Here is a 16993-nt window from a genome sequence, read left to right as displayed (position 1 = left end):
ATACCTGGCTGGTCAATATTATTGTGGTTTTTTTTGTTTTTTTTTTAGTAAGAAACAGGGATGAGAAGAGAAATTAAGCAGATATAATGCTGAAAACCAGTGAAAAGAGCAGAATATGAAATGCAGAGCAGCTTATCTTATTGAAGTTCACAGGGCAGCCTTGTTCACAGCCTTGTTCACAGAATCTTTTGCAGCTACTAGACAACAAATTAGTTAAACTGCATTCCGCAAAGGACGAGATAAAAGAGGGAATGGCTAGGCATGTGGCTCGAGTACAGTATGCCGAAGAGCACATCACATCCCAGGAAGAGTGTATACAGACGACGGAGGGGAAGCTAGAAAGACTACAGGCGCATGTGCAAACCCTGAAGGACAAGGTAGATCATCAAGAAAATCGGAGCTGCAGGAATTGGTATCCCGATGGCACCCTAAGGCCTTGGGGATGTCGGCAGAGAATCTACAACTCCACATGGAGAGAGTGCATTGAGTGGAAGTGCCAAGACAAGATCAGGAATGACCAAGACCAGTGATTGTTCACTACCTAAACTATGCAGTTAAGGCACAGCTGTTAGACATGTACCAGAAAAATCACTCACTGGTCTATAATGGTGCCTTTTCGTCCAGAGTGTCTGAGCAGAGATGGTGGTTGGCACCATATCACTCCCAGCTCTTCCAACAGAGGAATTAAATTTAACTTGCAATACCCAGCCAAAGTGAGAATCCTCTACTACTAATACAACAACAACACTATGACTCTCTCTAAGGTCGAAGAGCTTTGAGTGTTCTTGGAAAAGCTGCTGCCTCAATAGACACTCTGGAGTAATCTGTCTTGGACTGTGTGACTAAATGGCAAATTTGGGAGGCTCTGGCTGCTCTACTTGACTCAGTTGATGCTTTTTATCTCCTAGCTAGTATTAAACAGCAGTGCACATTGATGCAGAAACGCATTAGTGAGCCATTAGATGAAAGAGCCAATTGAAACATTCAATTGTATAAATGCAGGCTTCATAGGTGGAGCAATAAGGCTTGCAAGCTGATGACATGTCTTATTAAACCTGAGTCTGCTAAGCAGATCATATCAAGACTTAAGACATGTCTCCTGGTGTTGTCACAGATAACACTCAGGCCATTCAAACAGCCTTTATTCAGTTTTATCAATCTCTGTAGGACAAGGGCTCTTGCAACATGTCTCTAGGGATATTTTCTTTGGGGACCTCACTTCCATCTTAACACCAGAACAGATGGCTAGCCTGAACGCACCTGTGATAGGGCAGGAGATCCAACATGCAATGAAATGACTAAAGTTGGCAAAGACACCAGGGCCTGATGAGCTGGGGCCCAAATTTTATAAAATTGGGGGGATTAATTTGATTGGACCCTTTCGGAAGCTCTGTCGGGATTTATGCTCCCTGGGGCAGGAGACTGGTAGATTAACCCATGTTACAATAGTGGGGTGCCGAAGTCTGGCAGAGACCCTAAACTAGTGGTCTCCTACTATCCAATTTCTTTCTTAAATCAAGACATCAAATTTTTGCCAGTATACTCGCCACCTGGTTGCATAAAGTCCTACCATCTCTGATACATCCAAACCAAACGGGGTTTGTACCTGGTCACTACGCTTCTACCAACATCCTCCAAGCGTTGCACGCTCTACAGGTCCAAGAAGGGGTCTGGGGAAATGCCATTATCACTAGTTTGGATGCTGAAAAAGCATTTGACAAGATTATCTGGGACCTTCTCTTCTGGATTCTACCTCAGTTTGGCATAATGGGTGAATTTTTGTCCGGTATGCATTTCCTATACTCCGTCCTGCCAGCACAGATTTTGATCAATGGGGAGCATACCTCTTCCTTTCAGTTAGAATGGGGCACTAGGAAGGGCTGCCCACTTTCTCCCATGCTTTTTGTTCTATCTCTGAAGCCTTTGGCCAGCAAAATCTGGCAACATGCTTTGATACAGGGAATTAAGGTGGGGACCCAAGAGTATAAGATCAACCTTTTTGCTGATGACATGCTTATTTTTCTGGATCTGCCACCCGTGATGGCCCTACCTTGGTCACCGTGATCCAGGCTTTTGGCTCATTCTCTGAATTAGAAATTAATTTTGATAAGTCAGAAGCTTTGGCAGTATCCAAAGACTGCCTTTGTCAGTCGCTCTTTTCTTTTCCCCTAAAGGGGACAAAAGGACTTCTTAAATACTTGGGGGTTTATCTCCTTAGGGACCCAGCTATGCTATACTGAAAGAACATTATGGAGAACATAGAACATATCAAACTCTATGCCACAGGTGGAAGGAGCTGTCAGTATCCTTAGAGGCGTGTAGTGTTGGTTAAAATGGTCTTATTGCCTAAGATTCTTTATCCCCTGCAAATGATGTCCATGTGGGTGTCTCACAAGGATGAAACGGTCTACCTACTTTTAGTGACGAACTCACAGAGCTCTTATAGGTTATCATAAATTGTTACACGATAGAGTGAGGGGTGAGATACAATTGCAGGACTTACACTTGTACAATGTGGCTGCCATATTGTGCTGGATACATAAAATTTACACTGGAAATTATAAATTTAACCCCCCCCCTTCATTTGACAGATAGAGACTTATCCCCACTCTGTCTTGAACATCTTGCATGTCATGGACAAGGAGATCCAGCTGACACCTCTTCTTTATCCTTTAAAAAAAGCTTGGGATTGGTAAAGCTCGAGGGCTGTCGCCTTTGTGGAGTTTGTGGTTAACCCAGCTTTCCTGGTGGATCATATAGGGTCTCCGTTCGCTCAGTGGGTGTGTTCTGGTTGCAGGTTTGTGGGACAATTATCCTCCCAGGTGGCAGTGATTTTCTCTGCTTTTTGGAATGCCAGAATATGTGGAACATAAGAACATAAGCAATGCCTCTGCTGGGTCAGACCTGAGGTCCATCATGCCCAGCAGTCCGCTCACGCGGCGGCCCAACAGGTCCAGGACCTGTGCAGTAATCCTCTATTTATACCCCTCTATCCCCTTTTCCAGCAGGAAATTGTCCAATCCTTTCTTAAACCCCTGTACTGTACTCTGCCCTATTATTCCCTCTGGAAGCGCATTCCAGGTGTCCACCACTCGTTGGGTAAAGAAGAACTTCCTAGCATTCGTTTTAAATCTGTCCCCTTTCAACTTTTCCAAGTGTCCTCTTGTTCTTTTATTTTTCGAAAGTTTGAAGAATCTGTCCTTCTCTACTCTCTCTATGCCCTTCATGATCTTATAAGTCTCTATCATATCCCCTCTAAGTCTCCTCTTCTCCAGGGAAAAGAGACCCAGTTTCGCCAATCTCTCAGCGTATGAGAGGTTTTCCATCCCTTTTATCAAGCGTGTCGCTCTCCTCTGAACCCTCTCGAGTAACGCCATATCCTTCCTAAGGTACGGAGACCAATATTGGACGCAGTATTCCAGATGCGGGCGCACCATCGCCCGATACAATGGCAGGATAACTTCTTTTGTCCTTGTTGTAATACCCTTCTTGATTATGCCTAGCATTCTATTTGCTTTCTTAGCGGCTGTTGCGCACTGTGCCGTCGGCTTCATTGTCATGTCCACCATTACCCCCAAGTCCCTTTCTTGGTTGCTCTCATTCAATAATATCCCTCCCATCGTATAGTTGTACCTCGGGTTTCTGTTTCCAACATGCAATACTTTACATTTCTCAACGTTGAACTTCATCTGCCATCTCGCCGCCCATTCCCCCAATTTGTTCAAGTCCCTTTGCAATTCTTCGCATTCCTCTTTAGTCCCAGCTCCACTAAATAGTTTTGTATCGTCCGCAAATTTTATTATCTCACACTTCGTGCCTGTTTCTAGATCATTTATGAATATATTAAATAGCAGCGGCCCGAGCACTGAGCCCTGCGGAACACCACTCGTGACCCCCATCCAGTCCGAGTAGTGGCCCTTCACCCCTACCCTCTGTTTCCTACCCGCCAACCAGTTTCTGATCCATCTATGTACGTCTCCGTCCACTCCATGGTTCTTCAGTTTCCGGAGTAGACGTTCGTGAGGCACCTTGTCAAAGGCTTTTTGGAAATCAAGGTATATGATGTCTATGGGGTCTCCTCTGTCCATCCGTTTGTTAATTCCTTCGAAGAAGTGCAATAAGTTCGTTAGGCACGATCTCCCCCTGCAGAAACCATGTTGGGTTGTTTTCAAAAGTTCGTTTCTTTCCAGATGTTCATCGATGTGTTCTTTAATCAGTGCTTCCGTCAGTTTCCCCGGAACCGAGGTCAAACTCACTGGTCTGTAATTTCCCGGGTCACCTCTTGATCCCTTTTTAAAGATGGGCGTGACATTGGCTATCTTCCAATCCTCCGGGATCATGCCTGTTTTCAAGGATAGGTTGCAAATTTGCTGCAGTAGTTCCGCTATCTCCTCCTTTAATTCCTTCAGAACCCTGGGATGGATTCCGTCCGGACCCGGGGATTTGTCAGTTTTAAGTTTTTCTATCTGCCTGTGTACATCATCAAGGCTCACTTCCATGGATGTTAATTTTTCTGCTTGATTTCCATTGAAGATTTGTTCAGGTTCCGGTATGTTGGTTGTGTCTTCGTTTGTAAATACAGACGAGAAGAACATGTTGAGTCTTTCTGCGACTTCTTTCTCCTCCTTCACCACTCCCTTCCTGTCTCCTTCGTCCAGCGGTCCTACCTCCTCCCTAGCTGGCTGTTTCCCTTTAACATATCTGAAGAACGGTTTGAAATTTCGTGCCTCCCTGGCTAGCCTCTCTTCATACTCTCTTTTGGCTTTTCGAACCACATGGTGACATTCTTTTTGATACTTCCTGTGCTCCTTCTGGTTCCCTTCAGTTTTGTCCTTTTTCCATTCCCTAAATGAATTTTTCTTATTGCCTATCGCTTCCTTCACTATTTTAGTCATCCATACTGGGTCTTTTGTTCGAACATACTGCAGAAACATTTCTTTGCATACCTGCAAGTCTGGCACTATATACACTCCTTGTGGCAGGGGTCGCTGGGATTCCCTTCATTTACAGAGGTAGACCATCTCTTTATGCACAACCCCACTTCACATAACAAACTCCCTGCCAATGCTATACATAGAAAGAAAGAAAGGATTATTTCCAGTTTTGCTGTAGTGGTGGGCTCTGATGGGTCGAAGGGGAGGAGTATGGTGATGTCGTCTGCGTAGCTGAAGGATGTAACATTGGAGCCACTTTAGATAACTTAAATGTTACATCCTTCAGCTACGCAGACGACATCACCATACTCCTCCCCTTCGACCCATCAGAGCCCACCACTACAGCAAAACTGGAAATAACCCTTTCTTTCTTTCAATGTATAGCATTGGCAGGGAGAGATTACCCTCTCAGTTTTTCAGCCATTTGGTGCAATTTGGGGGTAACACTTTGGGGCAGGAGGTTCTGGAACGTGAGCTCTCACTCAATTTCTCACTGGCATTTCATATCACCCCTAATGTAAGTCTCTATGAACTTCAGTTCAAACTCTTACATAATGCTTATATCAGTCGATGTAAAGATAAAATCATGGGTCTCTGGGAAGACTGTGAATCAAATGTAAGGTTGGCAGAGGTTCCCTATTACACCACTTTTTGGAATGTCCTACTCTGCAAACATTTTAGAATGGGTGCTCCAGGCTTTGGGGAGGGGGGGTTGAGGAGCCCTTGTGAAAGGTCTTATAAGATTCTCATGTTGGGTCTGACAGGAGAACTGAAGCAACAGGGCTACCAGGATTTTGAGTTCCACTTTCTTTCAGTGGACATCCTTATGGCTAAGAAAACTATCTTACATAGGTGAATGGATGCCTCCTCTGCACATCTGGACTAACAGTATGTTATAAATGGCCACTTGGGAGTGTTTCTGTTGTTCTTCTCAACAGAAGGTTTTGGTGGCCGCATATGCAGCTACAATAATACTTTATCCTTAACAAAAATAAATAATTAAAACAAATAGAAAAATTTTTCTACCTTTGTTGTCTGGTTTCTGCTTTCTTCATCTTCTCATCATTCTGTTCCTTCCATCCACTGTCTGCCTCTTCCATATGGCTTCTCCTTTCTTTCTATGCTTCTTCCAGAAACTGTCTGCTTCTCCCTTCCATCTCTCCCTCCCCCTCCCCCCATTGGTCTGGTATCCATCTACTTTTCTCCACTTCCCCAGTGGTGTGGCATCTGTCTTCTTCCCTTCCATCTTTCCCTCCCTCCCAGCAGATTTTAGCATCTCTCTCCTTCCTCCTTTCCTCCTCCCAGGTCTGGTATCTGTCTCCTCCCCTTCCTCCCAGGTCTGGTATCTGTCTCCTCCCCTTCTTCCCTGCTCTGGCATTTCTCTCTCCGCTCCCTTCCTCCTGTTCTTCCCTGGTCTTCCTTCTCAATTTATTTTCTGCCTCTGTCTAAATTCTTACTATTCAATCCTCAATTTCTCTCTTTCATTATGTCTACCTATAGCTTGCCACCTCTTTCCCTCACCCCTTCCAGTAACTCTATTCTCCACCCCCAATACAGCATGTGCCATTTTTCCTTTATCCTCCCCACTTCCATTCATCATCTGTTCCCCCTCTCCCCAACACTTCCATTCATCATCTGTCCCTCCTCTCCCCCGTGTCTGCCTCTGCTGCAATCCACCCGGGCGGAAATAGGAAGTTGTGTCATTGGCAGACATGGAAAGCAGGAAGGGGAGCTGTGGGCGATGTAGCTGAATCACTGCTGAAGCCGGCAGATTTTTCAGCTTCACGGAAGGAAAAGGGCCATCAGACCGGACAGGCAAGAAGGCTGGGAACATGCTGTGCCATGGGGACAACCCAGAGCCTTGGGACTGGGCCTTGAGAAGGGAAGTTCCTGGACCATGACTCCAAGGTTGGGAACACCCCCATCATGGCATGCACCTGGGGTGGACGCTCCCCCCCCCTTGGTACGCCATTACCCCATGCTACATTGAAGTGTGTTGTTCTGAATGCTGTATTTTTTTGCCTACATTTTTCTTGTCTTTTTAGTTTTTGAATATGCTTTGTTTGGTGGAACTGTTTTGACACCTTGAGGCTCATGTAATAAGACTATTTTTCTTTGAAATCAAACCATCTGCCTCTGTGCCATATAGCTGATGTTCTGGGTGTTCTTTAAAAGTGGTGTGGTTACTACTTAGAGCCAGTACCTCCTGTAGAGCTTTCCCCATCTTGGGAAGTGTGCCTATTGGTATGTAGCGCTACCTAGTGGAGGGTTGCCACGTTGATCCTTGCAGGCCCTGCGTGGCGACACTGTCGCATGAAATAGCTGGTCAATTCCACTATTCAGTGGCTCACTGGCTATGTTTGGGGGCCAAATACAACTACCTAAAATGGTAGTATATCGTTGGCCGTTGAGACTTAGCCAGCTAGCTGCTGAATATTGGCATGGCCATCTATGTCACAGCCAGCCCAAAATGGACAGGAAATTCAATTTCGACCAGATATGGCATCAGCATTAAATTTCTGGCATTGCTGCAGACTGCTAAAGATTGCTGGTGATCTTCTGTTGCCTGAATATGAGCCTGATAGAAACTAAGCCATTCTTCTCCCTAAGATGCTATCTAGTAAGAATAATACATGCATTTCTGCTATTAACAGAATCTGATTCTGCTAATAGTGCATCAAGTGTTTTCATCTAATAAGTCAGGGTTGCATTTCAAATTTTCACTAATGGGTTAATTTGTGTTTATTCACAGTTGTTGTCTAAACCGAAATTTAGTGGAGTTGAAAAGATCAAGACCATTGGCAGCACTTACATGGCAGCCACAGGACTGAGTGCTACACCCAGCCAGGAATACAGCCAGGTACAGAGTTGACAATTTGCAAAGCAGACTAAAAATCTGATTTGAATAGTAATAACTTCATCAAATCCTGTTTAGAGCCCAGAAGGCTAAACTTAAACACTAATAACAACATTTGAATACTGATCTGATAATTTTTCTAGTAAATGAGCTGCAGCATTTAAATGTTATATAAGAACATAAGAATAGCCATACTGGGTCAGACCAATGGTCCATCTAGCCCACTTATTCTTTTTCCATAGTGGCCACTCCAGGTCACAAGCACCTGTCAAAAATCCAAATAGGTTATTTCTCATGCTACTGATCCCAGGGCAAGCATTGGCTTCCCCTGTGCGTCTCAACAGCATACTATGAACTTTTCCTTCAGGAACTTGTCCAAACCTTTTTAAAATCCATCTATGTTAACCGTTGTTATCACATCCTCTGGCAATACATTCCAGAACTTAATTATTCTCTGATTGAAAAAAATTTTTCCTCCTGAAAGCCAAGATGGCGTCGGAAGGTGAGGACATGTGAGCTACGCTCTCCTCAAAGTGGTCTTTGTACGAATGGGGAAACGAAAGGTGAAGCTCAAGCTGTACCCTCCAGTGACAACTGAATCTTTCTGGCTGAAACAGTCCACTTTGGAAACTTGCGAGGTTCGCTGTCCACCAATGGATACTTTGACTTTGAATGCTCCTTGCAGTTCTACAGGAGAAAGTTTGGAAGCAGTATCATCGAGCCCCACATGGCCTTCCCTTCCCCATGACCCAAAGGTGATTTTTCAGCGCGTAGAGATGACCTTCCTGCACAGACGAGGAGCATGGGAGATTCACCTTTGGAGGGGATACTGCTGGCAATGTCATCTTCAGCGCCACAAAAAAGTAGAGCAGTAATGGTGAATGAAAATCTTCAGCGGGGGGAGCACCTGCCATCTACCATCTCACATGGATCATTCCCTTCAGGTACAATTTAAAACTTTTCTGATAAATTATCTGACTTTGCAATACAGAAATATGGTCTGGCTTAGCAACAGGAACAATAAGCTACCAGAATGGATAATTTGGAGACTCAAGTACAGGAGTTTACCACTGTTGAATCGAAAGAAAGGGGAATATTATACAGGAAGATGGAAAATCTGGAAAATCAAGTTAGAAGGAATAACTTACGATATTTGAATTTTCCTAAGTCTCCTTTAGTACCTCCTATAGAGATGCTAAGGAAATATTTTAGAGAGATTTTGAATCTACCTGAAGATTATCTTCCCCAGTAGTGAAGGCTATTTACCTATATTTCTCCAAATTACCAACCGGTAAAAGGGAAGAAAACCAAGAAGCCATTCAACAGGAATCTTTAAATGTGACAGAATTTCTGGAATCGTCATTAGAAGTAATTACATCTAGAATGACTCTTTTGATAACTTTTGCTTTAGAATAGGACCATAATATGGTATTGAGACTTTATTTCTGCCACATATCTCAGCAATTTTGGAGATCAGTTTGTATATTTCCTGATTTATCTAGAACCCAGGCTAGAACTGCTAGATTTTATAATGGCAAGGGAAAATCATCTATTAGTTAACTGTTCCACAGTGATACCTTAACTAGCTAGTCACAGGGAACTGGATACCTTCTAAGATGTGAATTAATTTCTTAATGTTTCCTTTTATATTTCTTGGCTTCTTCTATATATAGTGCACTAAAGATGTTGTTTTTATTATATCTTGATGTTTAGCTTATTTCTTAATAACATTGTTATGTATTTCTTTCATTTATGCTATTAATTGTCGGATGTATATCTTCAAAATTTGAAAAATAAAAATATTTAAAAAAAGAAAGAAAAATATTTCCTTCCATTGGTTTTAAAAGTATTTCCCTGTAACTCCATTGAATGTCCCCCAATATTTGTAATGTTTGATGGGGTAAAAAAATTGATTTACTTGTACCCATTCTATACTACTCAGGATTTTGTAGACTTCAGTCATATCTACCCTCTGCCATTTCCAAGCTGAAGAGCCCTAACCTCCTTAGTCTTTCCTTATATAAGATGAGTTCCATCCCCTTTATCATCTTGATCGCTCTTCTATGAACCTTTTCTAATTCCATTACATCTTTTTTGAGATAGGGAAACTAGAATTGAACTAGACTTGAACGCAATACTCAAGGTCAGGTTGCATCATAAAGTGATACAGAGGCATTATAATATTCTTAGTCTTATTTACCATCCCTTTTCTAATAATTCCCAACATCTTGTTTGCTTTTTTGGCCACTGCCACACATTTGGGAGAAGGTTTCAGTGTATTCTCTACAATGACACCTAGATCTTTTTTCTTGAGCACTGATCCCTAAGGTGGAGTTCATATTCAGTGTAGTTATCTATATAGAGAGTGGCACAGAGTATATGTGGAGAGCAATGACATCTGCTGGCTCTACATATAGCAGTGATATGCAGCATTTTTGCTGCCTTGAATTAAGATGTAAAGCTATATGGAGAGTGGCTGAATATTGCCAGCTTTCCGCAGAATGTCCATGCTTCACCCTGTAAGAATTTTCAATGGTACTACGATAAAGTGCTACTGAATATTGGTGGATAGTGTACTTATCTGTATACCAGCTGCAGATAACTCATTTTTAATATCTGGCTTGTGTTTTTACTGAACAAGAGCAAAAACAAAAAGCAATGTGGAGCGTAGATGTTCAAGATGTAGGCTTTATTAAAAGTTCAGCTTGATAATCCACATGAAAAGGTCTAGGACTCAATATACTTTTAAACCTTGGACTCAACAAGGTCCGTGTTTCGACACCACCATCTTCCTCAGGGATTCTATAAAATGTGATAAACGGATATATTGTGTTTTGGTTTTGCTCTTGGATTAGGAGTAGAGCAAAGGTAGCATTAAACTTTAATCATGCAGTAGCAATATTCAGCTGCTATCTAGGTAAGCTGAATATTTAGGGCTCCTTCTACTAAGGTGTGTTAGGGCCTTAACATGCGGAATAGCGCACTAGACCTTAATGCCAGCATTGAGCTGGCATTATTCTAGAAGTGTACCATGCAGTTTAGCGCGTGGTAATTTTGCGCTAAAAACGCTAGCACACCTTAGTAAAAGGAGCCCTTAGTTTAGGTCTACAGAACAGAAGCCTTAAACTAGTTCAAATCAAAGTACCAGGTAAACTGGGTAGTAACCTAAGTGACACAATTTTAGGCGTGGCACAAAGAGCAATTATTTTTTATAAACCTATATATTTATTGAAGTTTTTGAATCACAGTCCCAACTTACATTGAGATGATTAATTATAACATTTTGACCCTAACCTATCTCCCAACCTATACACCCTCCCCTCTGTCACCATCCATACTGACACTCATACCAACCCCCATCCTCCCTATCGCCTTCCCATTACTCCACTTTAGACCATTCCCAGCTTTGCTATATTTAGCCAAGCATTAGCCCAAGCATTTAATTTTTGTAAGTTAATTCTCATGCATTTCCCTCCCTCCAGGATGTCCATTCTGTTGCCAATCTTCATCTCATTTGCAAAAGACATACTTTTCCTTCTGACCTTTTGGCAATATTGCTCACAGATATATTGAACAGAGTCTACTTCAGGACAGATCCCTGAGGCAGTCTGCTACTAACCTTTCCTTCTTTTGAACCATTTCCATTTACCATTTCTCTCTTTCCACCTATCAGTTAGCCAGCCAATTTCTGATCCAGTTTACAACCTCAGGCCTCATCTCAAGCTGTTCAATTTATTTATAATCCTCTTGTATCAAAGGTTTTGCTGAAAACTAAGTAGACGACATCCAGTGCATGTCCTAAATCCAGTTTTTTTTATCACCAAGTCAAAGAAATTGATCATTTGCAATATGATTTGCTTTTGGTAAAGCCATATTGCCTCGGATCTTGTAACTCATTGGAATGAAGAAAGTTGACTATCCTTTCCTTCAGCAACATCTCCATTACCTTTCCCACCACCAAGGTAAGGCTCACCAGTTTCTAATTTCCCACCTTCTCTCTTGTCACTGCCTTTGTAAATAGCAGCCTGTCTCCAACCCTGTGGTACTTTTCCAGTTTTCAAAGATGTATTTTAAACATATCCTTTAGAGGGCCTGTCAAGCCTCTCTAAACTCAGTATTCTGGGATGTATCCTAGTCAGTCCACATTCAGTTTTACGTATTGGTCATTGTCTTCTGTGAATGGTACGGTAACTATGTCAGCCCCTTATTTATTTAAAAAATGTATAACCCACTACTACATCCACCAGTTCTGTGCAAGATACAATAAAACAATATAATAATGTAACAATAACTGACACACACACAAAAAGACAAATTTGAGTCATAAAATCTACTAATAAATACATTCAAAGAGGATTGTCTTCAAATGTTTTCTAAACTGCAGAACCCCAGGGTTCTACCAACAGAGCATTCCACAAGCAAGCACCCTGAATCAAGAACATTGAGGACCAATTAGTCATAAGTTTCACACATTTAAATGATTTTACGTCTAACAATAACTTGCCATCAAACTGCAAGGAGTGTGAAGAACGGTATAGTTTAAACAGGTAGCCACACACTGTTGTTATGCAACACCTTATAAAAAAGGCAAAATACCTTGAAGTCTATTCACGCTTGTATTGGCAACCAATGCAAGTCCCAAAGGATAGGTATCATATGTTTCAACATAGACACGTTAGCAATCAACCTTGTAGCAGCATTCTGAGTTAACTGCAAAGACTGTATTGTACATTTTGGCAAACCAAGATACAGGGAATTGCAGTAATCCAAAATTAGTGGCAGTATCACAACCACCACAAAACGAAAATCATCAACAGTCAAATAATCTTTTAGCCTCCTCAAAAGTCTGAAGTGGAAGAAGACTTTAAATATCACTGCTTTTATCTGCGGTTTAAAAGATAATGTAGAGTCAAGAAGTATTCCCAAATACTTGCAATGATCAAGTATGGGAATTTGAACATTACAAAAGGAAACTTCATTGAGGAATTCAGACAGTTCTTTGCTACATCCTAGGCGCAAAATGTGTGTCTTGCTGATATTAAACTTTAAGGCCCAGATTTTTTAAACGACACCTATGTAGCCTGTCCACATAGGTATTTAGACTTCAAGGATCAGCATTATCTATTGTCTTAACATTTATTTATTTATTCATTCAATTTTCTATACACCTAACTTAATTTGAAAATGCCATTAAAAAATGAACACTCTTAAAGACAAAATGTAGGCATGACTAATACCAGAAGTGACTTTAGGAGTTATAAAGCACCTCCATAGGCATGATTCATATGAAAGGTAGTTGCCGGAAATATAGGCCTTGAAAACCCTGGCCTACATTTGCGACGCCTGCGCTACATGTGGCTTCAATTCTGCATCCAGCGGCGGTATATAATTGACATGCGACTGGTGCCGGGTTTGGAGGCGCTGACCGATATCATCGCTGGTTGTAGAATCCAGCCCTAAATGATTAGCAAACATCCAATCAAGGTTTCAAGGTTTTCAAGGTTTATTAAATATTTGATGAATCGCTATATCTTTATACAAAGCGATGTACATAATGATAAAATAAATTTAAAATACATACAATATACGTAAACATTAGAAATCAGACGAGACAGACAACAATTAGAAGTGAAGAAGGGTAAAAGTTACATCTGTTATATTAAGAAAAACAGTTAAGGGAAAAAACATCAAGGAACATGGAGGTTCTTAAAAGCGAAATTCGTAAAATAAAGAAAAAATTTAGATATTAAAAGCATCTTTAAAAATAAATGTTTTAAGGGATTTTTTAAAGGAGGATATGTCTTTTTTTCAATTTTTATGTATTGGGGCAATGAGTTCCACCATTGGGGACCAACTACGGAGAACATGTCTGATCTTCGTGTACCTATTATTTTTAAAGAGGGAACAACTAATAGATTTTGGGAAGATGATCTAAGTGCACGTACGGAACTATGGGGAATTAGCATTTTTGATATGCACTGAGGTTCATTGAATATCAAGGTTTTAAATATAAGTAGTAAAACCTTAAACTGTATACGATGGGTAATAGGGAGCCAATGAGCGTCAATGAAAAATGGAGTTACATGGTCGAATTTCCTGGCATCATAGATTAATTTAATAGCAGTGTTTTGAATAATTTGCAATCGTTGTTTTTCTTTTTGAGTGATATTGAGCAACAAAGAATTACAATAGTCTAATTTTGCTATTACTAATGAATGAATTAATATATTGCGAGATTTGGGTTCAAGAAATTTGGATATAGATCGGATTAAGCGTAATTTATAGAAACAGACTTTAACTATATTGTTGATATGTCTTTAAATTCTAATTTTTCATCGATTACAACTCCTAAGATTTTTAATTTGGGAACAATTTCAATTGGCGTGTTGTTAAGAAGGAAAGGCGAATTTAATCCGATGTCTCTTTTCCAATTAAAAATCACTATCTGCCTGTAAGCAGACTGTCAAACAAGCAAAAGTTTCTGAAGTTGTTTTTCCAATTGGAATTACAAACTGTTTGTCATCGGCATAAAGCCGATAGCTGACACCCAACCGAGAAAGAACCGTACAGAGAGTGTGGCGTAGTGGTTAAAGCTACATCCTCAGCACCCTGGGGTTGTGGATTCAAACCCACGCTGCTCTTTAACCCTGGGCAAGTCATTTAATCCCCCCATTGCTCCAGGTACATTAGATAGATTGTGAGCCCACTGGGACAGATAGGAAAAAATGCTTGAGTACCTGAATAAATTCATGTAAACCATTCTGAGCTCCCCTGGGAGAATGGTATAGAAAATTGAATGAATAAATAAATAAATGTTAAGACAATAGATAATGCTGATCCTTGAAGTGTTTGTTCTAAATACCTATGTGGACAGGCTACATACATGCCCCTCAGTTCTTAATTCTATTTCAGAATTCCACCGCAAAAGTGTAGTTAATATTCAAGGCCTTGAGAAGCACTTCTGCATCCTCTGAATGATGTGATATCAGAAAGGCTTCTCGAATACAGGTGACTGGCCATTTTATTGGGATAATGACATCATCAATTAATCCATTATTAAACATACGTAGTTGGTACATCTTCCAATTACAATCCATTTACAAATTGCATACTTCAACAATATTCTATTGGTTCTATTCAAATCACATGGCTTTCTGTTTATACTTCATTAATAATAATAATAATAATAATAATTTTATTTCTTATATACCGCCAAAGCCATAGTAGTTCGAGGCGGTTTACAACGAAGAAGGGCTGGACAATCAGCGAAAATGGTACAATGTTACAATCAGATAAAATTAAGTGGTAGAGAAAAAAATGGTACAACAGAGAGAAAAAAATGGTACAACTGAGAGAATAAATGGTACAAACAGAAAGAAAGATGGGTACAATTATGGCAATGAAATGGTGCAGTGAAGAAGGTCAAGACAATCTGCTTAAAGGACATAGAGAGATAGAGGGCCAGGGTGGGCATAGGGTCTTAGGGTATGAATCGGGTGAAAAGATTAGTTTTTAGTAGTTTCCTGAAGTTTAAGTAGGATGAAGAGCGTGAGATGATGTGGGCCAGCCAGTTATTGTCATGACCTGCTTGGAAGGCAAGAGTTCTATTTAGATATCTTTTGTAACGGCAGGTCCTTAGGGTAGGGTAGCTAAACAGGTGGGTTCTACGTGTGAGTTTGGATGGGCGGTCTAGGATAAAATGGGGTACTAAGTAAAGGGGGGCCGAGCCAAGGATGGATTTGTAGCAGAAACAGGTGAACTTGAATAGCACTCTTGCTTCTAGGGGTAGCCAGTGAAGTTTGTGGTAATAGGGAGTTAAGTGTTCCCATTTTTTTAGTCCGAAGATCAGTCGGATTGCCGTGTTTTGAATAATTTGCAATCTTTGTGTGGTTTTTTTGAAAGATCCCAGATAGATGATGTTGCAGTAGTCGACTAGACTTAAGATGGAGGATTGCACAAGTAGGCGGAATGAGGGGGCGTCAAAGTATTTTCTGATGGATCTTAGCTTCCATAAGGTGGTGAAGCTTTTTTTGACCAGAAGGTCAGTGTGAGCTTCGAAGGTAAGGTTGCGATCAAGAGTCACTCCGAGTATTTTTAAAGAGTTTGTTAAGGTAAAGACTTGGCCATTCATTAGTACTTTTCCTTAGCAATAATGACTTAACTCATCACAAGCTATTGGTTTTACCTCTGTCAGCAATAGAAGGAAGTGAACATGCTCAGAGGACACACTGATCTTGCAGATATGTTCTATTCTATTGCAAATATCTAGTTTACAGAAACTTTCTCGTTTGCTAGACAATACACTTCTGTAGGCTACAATCACATGGTTACAGTCACATGATTTCCCCTAACTCTACAAGTGACAAATATGTTAGTCCGACTTTTAGCTTATTTTCAGAGAGCAACTATGTTATGGCTTCCAGCATCATGTTCCAGATATTAATCCAAAATATTGTTCTATTAAGAAAAATATGTACTCTACATGCTGTGCTGTCTATGCTATGCTTTGTCACAAGTTTATGAAGGATGTCAATTATTCAGCTACATCTTTTTATATAATATTATTGTCTTATAAGGTTTTAACTAAAATTGTATCTATGCTCCCACCCCCCTTCTTATATTCTGCATAATACAATTATCACAATCAGCTGCATACCTCCAACAATTAGGCATTACTCGGAACAGTCATTTGACAGCTGAATTTGAGAACTTCTATCTGATAGAAAAGAATTGAACCAGCCCCACACCTTTTCACCAGTACCCAAAGACATTAACCTAAGTAGCAAAATCTGATGACTGATGGTATCAAATGCCACAGAAGTACTTAGGAAAATCATCAAAAATGATTCCCCGTGATCATAAGAACAGCCTTACTGGGTCAGACCAATGATCCATCAAGCCCAGTAACCCATTCTCATGGTGGCCAATCCAGGTCACCAGTACCTGGCGAAACCTCAAGGTGTAGCAATATTCCATGCTACCAATACAGGGCAAACTATCAAAATTAGCAAAACCTAAATCTTATCTAGAACATCCACATAAACTGAAACAAATAGTTCTAATAGTGTCACTGTTGGACAAACTGTGAGGCACAGCAAAGGGAGATATAATAAATCTAATTTAATATTAATTTGTGTGAGAAGACCTCAGTGTGGATTGAAAAGTCAGGTAAACGAATTAACGTTCAATACTATAATCTGTG

At 40.8% G+C, this 16993-nt stretch overlaps 1 protein-coding gene across 3 annotated transcripts in view; it reads left to right on the top strand.

Moving 5' to 3' along the window:
- The window catches only part of ADCY2 (adenylate cyclase 2), a 1055565-nt gene that overhangs the window by 889099 nt on the left and 149473 nt on the right, over positions 1-16993 (top strand). For all 3 annotated transcript variants that reach the window (XM_033929720.1, XM_033929718.1, XM_033929719.1), the window contains one exon: positions 7687-7794. In XM_033929720.1, coding sequence (XP_033785611.1) covers positions 7687-7794 — 108 coding nt within the window. The remainder of the gene's footprint in view (positions 1-7686; positions 7795-16993) is intronic.

The sequence above is a fragment of the Geotrypetes seraphini genome, chromosome 2 (genome assembly GCF_902459505.1).
Source record: "Geotrypetes seraphini chromosome 2, aGeoSer1.1, whole genome shotgun sequence".
NCBI lineage: Eukaryota > Metazoa > Chordata > Amphibia > Gymnophiona > Dermophiidae > Geotrypetes > Geotrypetes seraphini.
The sequence above is the reverse complement of the archived record's forward strand: the minus strand, read 5'-3'. Positions and strand labels throughout refer to the sequence as shown.